The following is a 12,909-nucleotide window of genomic DNA, read 5'->3' as shown; positions in this document are numbered from 1 at the left end:
GCATTGTGTGAACAGAAATTCCTGTATTTTGTAATATCCAGTCTGTGGTACTGTGCCGGCAGAGGCTTAGAAGTTTAGCTGGAGCTAAGTCTCCAGTACTGAAATACAAACAAGAATGTGGGCGTTGTTCCAGGCCCGTACAGTGGCTGTAGGAGTCTCTGGTTACTTTCCTGCATCCACTAAGCCCAGAGGTCAGATGACTTCCTGGGATGAACGCCAGCTTCCTCTTGCTGTTCCGCTGCTGGCTGGTCAGCAAACGCCTTCTTCTTTTTCTTCCTGTCCTCCCCTTAGTCTTCTAAACTGCCTCCTGCGTTAGGGCAGATAAATTCTAGAATAAAAAGAGAACGCTAAAGTTGCCACTCTCACTTCCTCTCATTCTTTGGCCCAGAACATCTTTAAATATAGTACTTGCAGAGGGGCACCCACGGAGAGAGAAGAGGCCGGCGCCCCAGGGACTCTGCCCTGCCAACCGTTGCAGTTAGCTCATCATGCTTTCTCATGGCCTCCGCTGGTTGCAGAAAATGCCAGGATGAGGCCTCGCTTCTGCCTGCCTGGGACATTGATGATGGCATTGTTCCTTTCGTGCCTGAGACCTGAAAGATTGGACCCCTGCGTGGAGGTATGTGCCTTGACCAGTTCCTTTCCTGCTAGCCTCCCTTGTCTCTCAAAACCGTCCCCAGCACAGAGCTTCCTGCTGTACATTCCGGTTTGTTTACTTTGCACAAAGGAGTTAAACTAACCAAAAACGTGAGAAGTTGTGCGAAGAAACAGACTCAGTGTTAGCAGGCAATCAGGTGGTGTTTTCTCTATTTACGACATCCGAGCCATGACTAGATACTTGATATTAGTAAAAACAATTTAAACTTCTTGTTCTGTAACCTGCCTGAGTGACATGAAAGAAATTACTGAACCTTTCTGAGGCTTGTTTTCACGTTGTAAAGGAATTAGAGTGCTCACAGGGGAACTGAAGAAGTTTATTAATATCAGGGCCTTCTCTTGGTACTGTGGACACTCAGCTTTCAGCGGTCATTCCTCCCCTTTCCAACTGAGGTGAAGATGGCTATCACTTCTGTCTCTTAAGAAACTTCTTTGAATGATGGAGAGGCAGCTCAGCAGGTTGCTCAGTTGCTGCCAAGCCTGACATCTGAGTTTAATCCTCAAGTTCCACATACCGGAGTAGAGAATGTAATTTTTTAAGGTATCTGCTGAGTTCCAAGTGTTTGCCTTGGCAGGTGTGTACATGCATGAATGCACACATGCACACACACACACACACAAATTAATAACTAGAACTGGTTTTCAAAATGAAGAAATTTTCTGAGAGTTTGGAATTATGTCATTAATACTGGAAAATAATGAATTGGAAGGGAAGGAAGGGGAGAGGAAGGGAAAGAGAGAGAGAGAGAGAGAGAGAGAGAGAGAGAGACAGAGACAGAGACAGAGAGACACAGAGAGAGACATATGGAGAGACAGACAAATTACACAGAAAGACAGTGAGGCATACAGAGACAGAGACACTCAGAGACAAAAGACAGAGACAGAGAGCAATGTAAAACCTGAACTAAGGCAGTGACTCCTTTCTTGGTGAAACACTGACTAGTGAGTAATCTAATTCATGACAAATTCTTGTTTGCTCACTGCACAGACCACACAATTATCTCAGAAGCTCACAATAGAGCTAAGCAAACAAGGAAATAATTCAGGGTGAGGCAGGCTCAGAAGCTCAAAACAGGTATAATGAGTTAGAGTCATGATGTTGACATGGAGGAAAATATTATAACTTAAAACAAAGACTAACTCCTTGCTTTCTCGGTATCTTGCCTTCTGATTCCTTGGCTATGTTGACGGAGATAGAGTTTCCAACCAGTTCCACACTGAGATAAAATCCCTCTACCTTTGTTGTATACTGTATTCTGACAACCCTCAAAAGCTGGCCTGTCCCTCCCACAGGCCTGGGTCTCAGTTCCCTTGGCCTTGTCTCCAGAGGTTATTACTAGTTTCCTAATTGACACTTCTTTCTGTAACCACCCTACCATCTTTATCTGTTTTCATTGGTCCAGAGGCTTGGATCTTTCAAACTGCTCCTTTATAAACTTTTAATAACCCTTTAGGTGCCATAAAGGCTGTTTTGCCCTACAGGGTCTTTGAACTGCTTGGCCTACCCACAACATCCTTCACCTAGATAGGAGCTGTCTCATGGTAAAATTTTGGAATCCCCTTATATAGTTTAAAATTTTCCTAGTGATAAAATTGTAAAATGAAAATAAAGGGCAAAGCTAGTTTTAGTGATATATTTTATATAATCAAATACACTCCAACTCCTAAGAGGATAATTTATGTTTCATTTTTGGGACAGAATATTATAAAGTCAGCAATACTTTCTGTTTATCACACATTTTGATTTATCCTACATACATAGTTCATATTTAAGAGTTGTGTGTGGCATATAGTTACAATACTGGAACATAGGGCCTTTTAGGATTTATTTTTACACTTTCATTTTATGTAAATATCTGTAGAAGTGTCTCCTCAGGGAGTTTTTTCTTGTTTGCCACATGGACACCTCTGCCTTTGGCCTCTGAGTATGTGTCCTCATCCATCACATCATTTTGTACTATTGTCTATTTTTTTATTATTTCTCATCTTTTTCTGCTGGCCTTATCATATGCTAACAGTACCTAGACCATTATAGGTCTCCCATTTGTACATGTGAAGCAAATGAAAGAATAGCTGATAAACAAAGCCTGTTGCCCTTGTGCTCAGACTGTGGCTTCCCATGACTGAGGCTCTCTTCTTTTACATTTCTTCTCTTTTCATGTTCTGGATCTAGAATCAATCTCTATTTATCCTGAACCAGACCTACCTTTTGGGTCTTATTAACTTTCCTTCCCTGTTAGCTGATGCCACGAGTTCAATGCCATCTGGAATTCTATATCATTTATTTTTGTATTGCCCATGGCCCTTAGCAGAGAAAGTCTACCATTTGGCTTACATGCACCTCTGATCCATAATTACATAATGCTTATCATTCACTCATCCAACAAAAAATCTACTGGCGTTGGTTGGTCACTGTGCACCTTTCTGAGCCTTGGAGACACCATAACAAACAAAATCATCAGAGCAACAAAGATCATGGTCCATTTCATTGAATGAACAACATTTGGTAAATAGTTACTAGGCAATGTAAGGTTGCCTAGTGATCAAAACCTATAAAGAAATAAAAGAGGGCAAGAGAAGAATTTCTTACTGACACCTTACTCTATTAGCACTGTCTTCAAGGATACTATGATAATTATCATTTAAACAGACATATGTGAGGGGGTAACCTGCAAGTATAAATCTTCTAACTATATGTGCATTACCCCATTTTCTTATGTTTTCATCTTTGAAGGATTTTTTAATATTAGCATAAATCATAAAATCATAACATGAAAGTAAAATATTGATATGCAATAAGGGGTTAATAATAGCCAATGATAATTAACATTTATATTTATCACTTTGGTTATAGCAAGCTTTGAGATAAACTCTGATCTCACTTATTTCTTTGAGAATTCTATTGCTTTTAAATTAGAGAAAATAAAACTTACTGGGTTAAAAGAAGCATTTTTCTTGAATCATATAATTATGAAATTCGAAGGAAGGTTATGGAATAGGGTTTACACTAAATGTGAGAAAATGGATAAAATTAAGTGGGGTCTAGAACAACACAAACCCTTGCCCTTGGTTACTTTTTTCTACCACTGGAATCCTTGCACTCTAAGACTGTCTCTTATTCCTGCACCAAGTTGCTAAGGTCATTAAGCCAAGAAAGAAAATACAGTTGTCAAAAATAGGTGATAGCTAAAAAAAGTCTCGACATGTGACTGTATATAATTAAGATAAGTAACTAGAATGATAGGAATTTTACATAAAACTAAGCATTTACAAATATATATTCCCTAAAACTACATTTACTGGAGATATTATAAAACAAACAAACAAACAAAAACAAAACATTGTCTCACTTTCAGAATTTCTTAGTTGCCTATAGTTCTTAACTACAGAGAGTTACAGCCTACAGAGAGTTGAGGAGCCCTGGGCTGGCTTTATACTCTATCCATGATAGCATGTCTAATTTTTGTCTTGCTCACCTCGTGTTTAAGCAGTCATGTTAGTGAGACTTTATGGGTGTAGCTTTTGACATTATTAGGAGACACAATATCACAGTAAACTTTTTGTTCCCTGGGCTCTTATAAATTTTTTATTCCCCTCTTCTGCAATGATCACTGAGCTTTAGGTGCAGGGGTTCTTTTGTAAATGCATTTGTTGGGACTGGGTTTTAGAATTCTGCATTTTGATTGTTTTTGATTTTCTGTAATGGTCTCCGTTTGAGTGGGAGAGAGTCTTGCTAGGGAAGAGAACATCAGATGATTACCAAATGCCAAATGGTCATTCATGAAAACACACATATGAGTAATATTATACAAACTGAGGAAGATGTACTTACGCATATAAAATTATATTTATATACATATTCATGTGTGTATATAAAAAAAACTAATAATACATATGAAAGTCAAAGGACAAAAAAAAGAAGCCATTGATTTGAAAGAGAGCAAAGAAGATGGGCTAAGTGAGAACTTGAAGGGAAGAAAGGGAAAAAGAGAAATGATATAATTATGATCTCAAGAATAAATAAATAAAATAATTAAAAGTTACTTTGTACCAACTGTCATAGAATATCTGTTTTGGAACTAAGGATTTTGTACTTGGGAGCCCTTTAACACCTGATGCTGTTGTCCTTCACTTAATCATAGTTTTCTTGTAGTTAACACATTGAGAATGCAGGAGATACTTTTTGATTCCTAATATAAGAAAAAAAGAAATTTTATATGTGTAAAGTGATAGATAAATTAATGGGTGGGAATGAATGTGATGTCATACTCATGTAGTATCAGAACTTGTGTAGTAGGGACAGATAGTGAAGGAAGTGTAATGTCACCTTTGGCTGTATAAAAAGCTTAAGACTGGGCTAAATGTGACCCTGTTTCAAACAAAATAAAACAGAATGACTGAATTGATAGGTGGATGGACAGAAAAAGGTTGACTGTATAAGAGTTTTACAACCCCGTTATTTGTCTTGGGGGAGGAGTGGAAACACTTGCAGTTGGGAACAGACATTTGTTGTGTGCTTTTTACAGGTGGATCCTAACATTACCTACCAATGTATGGATCAGAATCTCAACAAAATCCCTGTCAACATCCCTTCTTCAGTCAAGAATTTAGATCTGAGCTTCAACACCCTGAAGACCTTAGGAAGTCATAGCTTCTCTAATTTTCCAGAACTTCAGTTTCTGGATTTATCCAGGTAATAAATGAGCTTTTACATGTTGCACAAGGTGAGACAGTTATTTTTCTATTATTGTATTCTTGGGCAAGAAAATCTAGCTTATTCTAACTCAACTTCTTCTGGAACTCATTCATCCAGCAAATGTATTACTTACTGTATATTCTCAGAAAAAAAAACTACTTTTCTTCACCAGTTTCAGTTTGATTTACAGATAGAAAAGAATATTTGAGAACAGTTCTAACTTTTACATTAGCTTAAACTATTCCATTAGATATTTATGGACCACATACTATATGCTGTACCCTAAGCTACAGAACAAGAACTTATAGATACATAACACACACTCCTAATTATTAAGTAGGATTAATACTCTCTTGAATGAGTTAATAAGTTAAAATGCCCCTTTTATTAGACACATAGCACAAATCCAACAAATGTTAATCAACTATAATACTATGGTTTACAACAGTAAGTGATAAACTATGTACATATAACAATTTGTGTTGGTTAGGAGAGGGACTGTCTTGTTATGTGTGGGTGAGGAGTGAGACATGAGGAGGTGCAGAAGATGCCTAAAATATTGAAAGTGGAATAGAGGATAAGAAAGATACTAACTTAAGAGAAAGATGTCAAGATCCAAGCAAAAACATCTTCTATGAGCAAGAAACAGTTGCTAAGATTTTTTTTCGGATTCAGTGCATTATACCATTTGCTGGGACACATAAACTTTTAACTAATATTTTAGATGGAAAGCTGAATCTTTCTATATAAAATTTGTTCTTTGACAATTTCAATCATGCATGTAGTGCATTCTTTTGCTCTTACCCTCACTACACTTGATTCTACCTGATCCCTGGTAGCCCCGACTCTTTCCAACAGATCCCCTTCTTATAGTCATACCTTTTGTTTATTTTGTGACTCACTGATTTTAACCATAGTCTCTGTGTGATCATAGATTTGCAAATACTTATTGGAGCCTAGTGGGTGTAACCAGTTGAAAACAACTAAAATCAATGTACCCTCCTTGATCCATGACTTTCTATTGGTAGGCTTATTCTTGTGCAGGTTCAGAGTAGTTAACCACAGTTGCTGTGAGATCATTTTTAAAATGGCTGTGTCTTTTCTAAAGATAGCCCCTCTTCTCCCTGTCTTCTGACTCCTAAATTCGTTCTGCTCTCTCTTCCTCAGTGTTCTCTTACTCTTAGAGTGGGTGCTATAAATACCTATTTCAGGATTGACCATAGAACTGTCTTTCACTCCTGGCATCTTGACCATCCAAGAATGTCTGTACTCTCCACTGTTTACTATAAAGAGAAGTGACATGTGATAATGAGTATAAATATATTTTGACAGTCATCTGGTGCCCTGCTAATTTAACTAAACCACAGAAAAAAAAAAAAAAAACACCCTCCTTCCCACCCCAAACACCGGGGTCATAGATTAGTCTCTAATCACTGCTTTTTGACTTCTTTAACAATACCAACCATGGGTAACTTCCTCTGGAATGAGACAAAAATCTAACCCAAGAAAGATTTGTTACCTTAGAATAGATATGCTGACATTTCATCACCAGACATATCTTGCCTGAGAGTTAGTGCCTTAATTCATAGGGTTCATAGCTGGATGAGATCACTGAAGACTTTTCTCACCCAGCAGCCTCTACACCACCTTCCTGTGAAATCTAGCCATTGGGAGGGACGTGGCCAGCTCAGCTTCAGCATTACATCAGTGGGGGCTGCGATGATCAGAGGCATCCTTCAAGTCTGAAGTAGATAAAGGGGATTCATTTTTTTCTGTAGTGTCTATAAAATTACAGAAATGTTCCATATGTTTATATTCTGAAATTCCTTGATAAAGATCAAGATTATGGCTGCTGGGGGTGGTGCATGCGCCTTTAATCCCAGCACTCAGGTAGTTGGGAGAGGCCAGCCTGGTCTACAGAGTGAGTTACAGGACAGACTCCAAAGCTGCACAGAGAAACCCTGTCTCAAAAAACTAAAACAAACAAACAAACAAACAAAAGATCAAGATATAGAAAGACTTCTGCAGAGCAGTTATTACTATCAAAAAGTCTTAAACTACCTACCCAATTTGATCTATCCTTTACTTGGGTGTGGATAGAATATTACAAAGTGGGAGGGCAACAACTCTGTGCACAAAGAATGGAGCTCATCCTTCCTCCAATATTTATAACTCTATGATGTGATTCATGTAAATTTTACCTGAGTCTCAGCTTTCACTTTTATTAAATTGTCTTAGTGTTACTATTGCTATAAAGAGAAACAACATTTATAAAAGAAAAATTTAATTGTGGTGATTGACTTACATGTCAGATATTCAGTCCATTATGGTGGGGAGCACAGCAGCATGCAGGCAGGCATGATGCTGGAGAAATAGTCAAGTGTCCTACATCTTGCAGGCATTAGTAAGTGGGCTGTCTGTCACACTCGGGGAAGTGACACACTTCCTACAGAAGGTATGGTCCGGATTAAAGGTGTGCCTTCCAGTCTCAAGGTCTGGATTAAAGGCCTGTGTCAAAGAGCCTCTTCCAACAAGACCACACTTCCTCCAACAAGGGCATACCTCCTAATAGTGCCACTCCTTGAGTTTATAGGAGCTAAATAGATTCAAACTGCCACATAAATGAAAATTATAAATCTCACTGCATCGTTAAATGTTATTAGGTACTGCATGTAGTAAAATTATTTAGTGAGTTTTATGAGTTTAAAAAAATACTATTATAATAATTTCATTAGATTTTTCCTAGGAGGTTTGCAGGGAACTGAGTTAGACAGGTAAGTAGAAGAGTAGAAAGAATAACTTCTCAATTCTTAATAAAAGAGGACATAGCTCTCATCAATGTCCTGGATAACTGAGCATTGATCTATACCACACTATAAGAACATTCCTTAAATGCTTTGAATATATGCTTAGGAAGAAGTCAGGTTTCTTTTTCCTTAGATCAAAGGATGTTTTGCATTAGTGCCGGGCAGACAAGCTGTTCCCCCAAACCTTTCCAAAGGTGTTTAATGTGTAGTAACTAGACTCCTAACAGTGTTTTGTAATAGATCAGGGAGCCCTTAGAAACATACATGCATGTTTGAATTTTTTCTTCTTCGGTCTAAGAAAACTGAGTTTTGAAGGATTTGAGTGACTTACCTACAGTAATATTGAACAATATTATTTACCTCAGCAGACTAGAGCATCAGCTAATATCTCTGGCTTTCTATTTTAAAGTTTCTTCATGGTATCACTCCATTTCTCTAAAGTTATGAGCTGGATATTATGAGATAGAAACAGAGAAAGAGCTTTTTGTCCTTATCTGCTATATATGGCAATATATGTATATGATTATGGACTACAAAATCACATAGCTGAGAGAGGGGGCTTGAGAAAGAATCAAACTGAATTGCATAATTTAGTACTGGGATGATTGAAACACAGACAAAATATGGTTCCAAAGACCATGTATGAAGGCAGGAGAATTCAATTCTGGCTACCTGGCCTCCTCTTCCAGTATTCTTTCTACAATACCCCAATCCTTTGTCAAATTACCAATAAATAACCAAAGCACAGACCAGAGTTATTTTCTTACCTATGATCATCCTAAAGAGAATAGGAAAAGTGGGGGCTGCTCTAAAAGTTTAGGAAATTACACATTTGCAGACTGTGTCTGGTAAGCATCTTCAGTGAAGTCTATCATACATATAGGTTGACTGTATATGAATTCTGTTGCTAGTTTGTCTCTATGGATGCTATATATAGTACAGCTTATTGATATTGGGATAAAATTCATATTTATTGGGCTTGTCATGTTCTACTTTATTTGCAAGTCTTCTCTTCACAACCTCACATTCTCCTTCCTCATCTCCCTTGTCGCTCAGAGCCACGGAGACTATGTATTGTGGTTCCTCCTTATGCCATGCTTGCTGCTTAATTTGGTGTTCAGACCCACTGCTTGCTTCACCTTTACTCTTATTTATCATTAAAATTTCCACTTAAATATTTGCCGAGAAGTCTGTTTCATCCCCTAAAATAGGGTCAACTCCTTTGATGTGAACATTCCTAGCCCACTTTCTACTTCTTCTGCAAAACTTACTCACATCACCAATTATTAACATTTACCTGTGAAAATGACAGATTTAAATACCTAGCTGTCACATATGAGTAAATTTTTTAAATATTAATGCTATCCTTGACACTTAGGTATAATTATTTATGTCTTTGAATTGACTTTCACCAGGCATTTATTACGACTAACAACCTTCCATATAGTCTGTACCCATCAGATGTACAATCACAGCTATGTGTGGAAAGAAATGCCTGAACTTAATCTGAGGCTATTACATATTCTGTCAGACAAACAGTCATTTATGCCCCAATTATTGATCTTGAATTGATTTCCTTCTGATGGATTTGTTGCCATGCATAGTTTATCACAGTACCAGTGTGAAAATGATGGACCTGCTCACACCATTGTCAATTGCCTTGCTTTGTGTGTTTGTCTCCTCACAATAGTGTTGTATATCACATATGTTTTTATTGTGAGTTTGCAGGAATTATTATGATGCTATAAAGTTTTATTAAGCAAAAATACATAATTGGTATCTCTTTTCCCCATAGGTGTGAAATTGAGACAATTGAAGACAAGGCATATGAAGGCTTACACCAGCTCTCAACCTTGATACTGACAGGAAACCCTATCCAGAGTTTATCCCAGGGAAGTTTTTCTGGACTAACAAGTTTACAGAATCTCGTGGCTGTGGAGATAAATCTGGATTCTCTAGAGAGTTTACCTATTGGACACCTTAAAACCTTAAAGAAGCTCAATGTGGCTCACAATTTTATACATTCCTCCAAGTTACCTGAGTATTTTTCCAATCTGACGAACCTAGAACACTTGGACCTTTCTAATAACTATATTGAAACTATCTACCACCGAGACTTTCAGGTTTTATGTGAAAATCCCCAACTCAATCTCTCTTTAGAACTGTCCATGAACCCAATTGACTTTATTCAACCTCGAGCCTTTCAAGGAATTAGGCTCTATGAACTGACTCTAAGAAGTAATTTTAACAGCACAAATGTAATGAAAACTTGCATTCAAAACCTGGATGGTTTGCAAGTTCATCGGCTGATCCTGGGAGAATTTAAAAATGAAAGGACTTTAGCAAGTTTTGACCTTTCTGTCACGGACGGATTGTGCAATGTGATCATTGATGAGTTCCGGTTAACATATGTAGACAACATTTCTGGTGATATTACTGATTTCAATTGCTTGGCAAATGTTTCTGTAATGTCTCTGGTAAGTGTGCATTTAAGCAACCTAGAACACATTCCTAAATATTTCAAATGGCAAACCTTAGTAGTCACTAGATGTAGCCTTAAGGAATTTCCTTCTCTGGACCTCCCCTTTATTAAACATTTGATTTTTACAACTAACAAAGATCCTCCCAGTTTTGCAGATGTGAATCTGCCAAACCTCACGTTTCTAGATCTCCATAGAAATGGTCTCAGTTTTATGAGTTGCTGTTCTTCCTCTCATTTTGGAACAAGCAGCCTGAAATACTTAGACTTTAGCTTCAATGGTGTCATCAGTATAAGTAAAAACTTCATGGGTTTAGAAAAGCTGGAATACCTGGATTTCCAACATTCCACTTTAAAAAAGACCACGGAATACCCAGTGTTCTTATCCCTTGAAAACCTGCGTTATCTTGACATCTCTTATACTAACACCAAAATTGACTTCAATGGCATATTTTATGGCTTGACTAGTCTTAACACCTTAAAAATGGCTGGCAATTCTTTCAAAGACAACACCCTTTCAGACGTCTTTACAAATATGACAAACTTGACATTCTTGGATGTTTCTAAATGTCAATTACAGCAGGTATCTTGGGGGGTATTTGACACACTCCATGGACTTCTGTTACTAAATATGAGTCACAACAACCTACTACTTTTGGATCCATTCCACTATAAACAGCTGCACTCTCTCAAGACACTTGATTGCAGTTTTAATCTCATAGAGACTTCCAAAGGAATGCTGCAACATTTTCCAAAGAGTCTAGCCTCCATAAATCTTACTAATAATTCTTTTGATTGTACGTGTGAACATCAGAACTTCCTGCAGTGGATCAAGGACCAGAGCCTATTCTTAGTGAATGCTGAAGAAATGACATGTGCAACACCTGCAGAGATGAAGGGCTCCCTGGTGTTGGATTTCAGGAATGCCACCTGTCATATGCATACGACTATCATAAGTGTGTCAGTAATCAGTGTGCTTGTCATAGCCACCATAGCATTTCTGGTCTACAAATTCTATTTTCACCTGATGCTGATTGCTGGTTGTAAAAAGTACAGCAGTGGGGAAAGCATCTATGATGCCTTTGTCATCTACTCCAGCCATGATGAAGACTGGGTGAGAAATGAGTTGGTAAAGAACTTAGAAGAAGGGGTGCCCCCTTTTCAGCTCTGTCTCCATTACAGAGACTTTATTCCTGGTGTAGCCATTGCTGCCAACATCATCCAAGAAGGCTTCCACAAGAGCCGGAAGGTTATTGTGGTGGTGTCTAGACACTTTATCCAGAGCCGCTGGTGTGTCTTTGAATATGAGATTGCTCAGACATGGCAGTTTCTAAGCAGTCACTCTGGCATCATCTTCATTGTCCTGGAGAAAGTGGAGAAGTCTCTGCTGAAGCAGCAGGTGGAGCTGTATCGCCTGCTCAGCAGGAACACCTATCTCGAGTGGGAGGACAATGCCCTGGGGAGACACATCTTCTGGAGAAGGCTCAAAAAAGCTCTACTAGATGGAAGAGCCTGGAATCCAGAGGGAACAGCAGAGGCAGAAGACAATCTAGAAGCAACGACTTCCACCTGAGGAGGATAATCTCTGTGTTCAACACTATTTTTGGCTGCTAGTATTAGATGTTATAGCTTACCAAAAGTTCTGGTGTAGAGAAGGATTCCATGGTGCACATGGTACCAAAAAGCTGGTAACCTAATGGACCTTACAGAGCAGAAAGATGTTAATACTATGATGACAGTCCACACCTTCCATGTGTCTTCTTTAACCAACTCACACAAAGAATCATAATCAAGAAGGTTGACTCCTACCATTTCAGACTGAGAAGAGGCTATGCTCAATGTAGCAGAAAGGAACATTTGTCTTCCCTTGGCCTTTTGAAAATAAAATATATTATAAACCTTGTTTCAACTTCTTTAAACAAGTTTTGGTAGTGTCAACTGAATTGAATGTTTGCTAACTTTTCTTTTCCTTACTGAATGCAATTTAAATTCTACTGGTTTTCTTTGAATATCTCTGATTCAAAGTTCATCATCCATTTTATATCACTTTCCTTTATACTTAATTCTTCAGGAAACCAGATTAATAGATGCTCACAGACATCCTAGTCATTAGTATGCTGTATTTATTAAATAAAAATTCCTAATATACTTTTATTTTTATAAATTCAGTTATCATTTTTTTTATGTTTTGTCTATACACTCGTATCATAAATAAGGCTGTTAGAGATATGCTAGAAATGCCCATATTTAACTTCAATTTTTCAAGAAAG

The 12,909-nt window shown here is 37.8% G+C and overlaps 1 protein-coding gene across 1 annotated transcript; it reads left to right on the top strand.

Annotated features, from left to right (window-relative positions):
- The first annotated feature begins 216 nt into the window (after positions 1-216).
- On the top strand, positions 217-12,542 carry Tlr4 (toll like receptor 4). Its single transcript, XM_050152808.1, has 3 exons — positions 217-619; positions 5,184-5,350; positions 9,956-12,542. The coding sequence occupies exons 1-3, from the start codon at positions 530-532 to the stop codon at positions 12,210-12,212; spliced, it is 2,514 nt and encodes an 837-aa protein (XP_050008765.1). The 5' UTR covers positions 217-529; the 3' UTR covers positions 12,213-12,542.
- Positions 12,543-12,909: the final 367 nt, after the last annotated feature.

The sequence above is a fragment of the Alexandromys fortis genome, unplaced genomic scaffold, assembly GCF_014885135.2.
Source record: "Alexandromys fortis isolate MF-2015 unplaced genomic scaffold, M_Fortis_MF-2015_v1.1 scaffold_73, whole genome shotgun sequence".
In the NCBI taxonomy this organism is placed as follows: domain Eukaryota; kingdom Metazoa; phylum Chordata; class Mammalia; order Rodentia; family Cricetidae; genus Alexandromys; species Alexandromys fortis.
The sequence above is the reverse complement of the archived record's forward strand: the minus strand, read 5'-3'. Positions and strand labels throughout refer to the sequence as shown.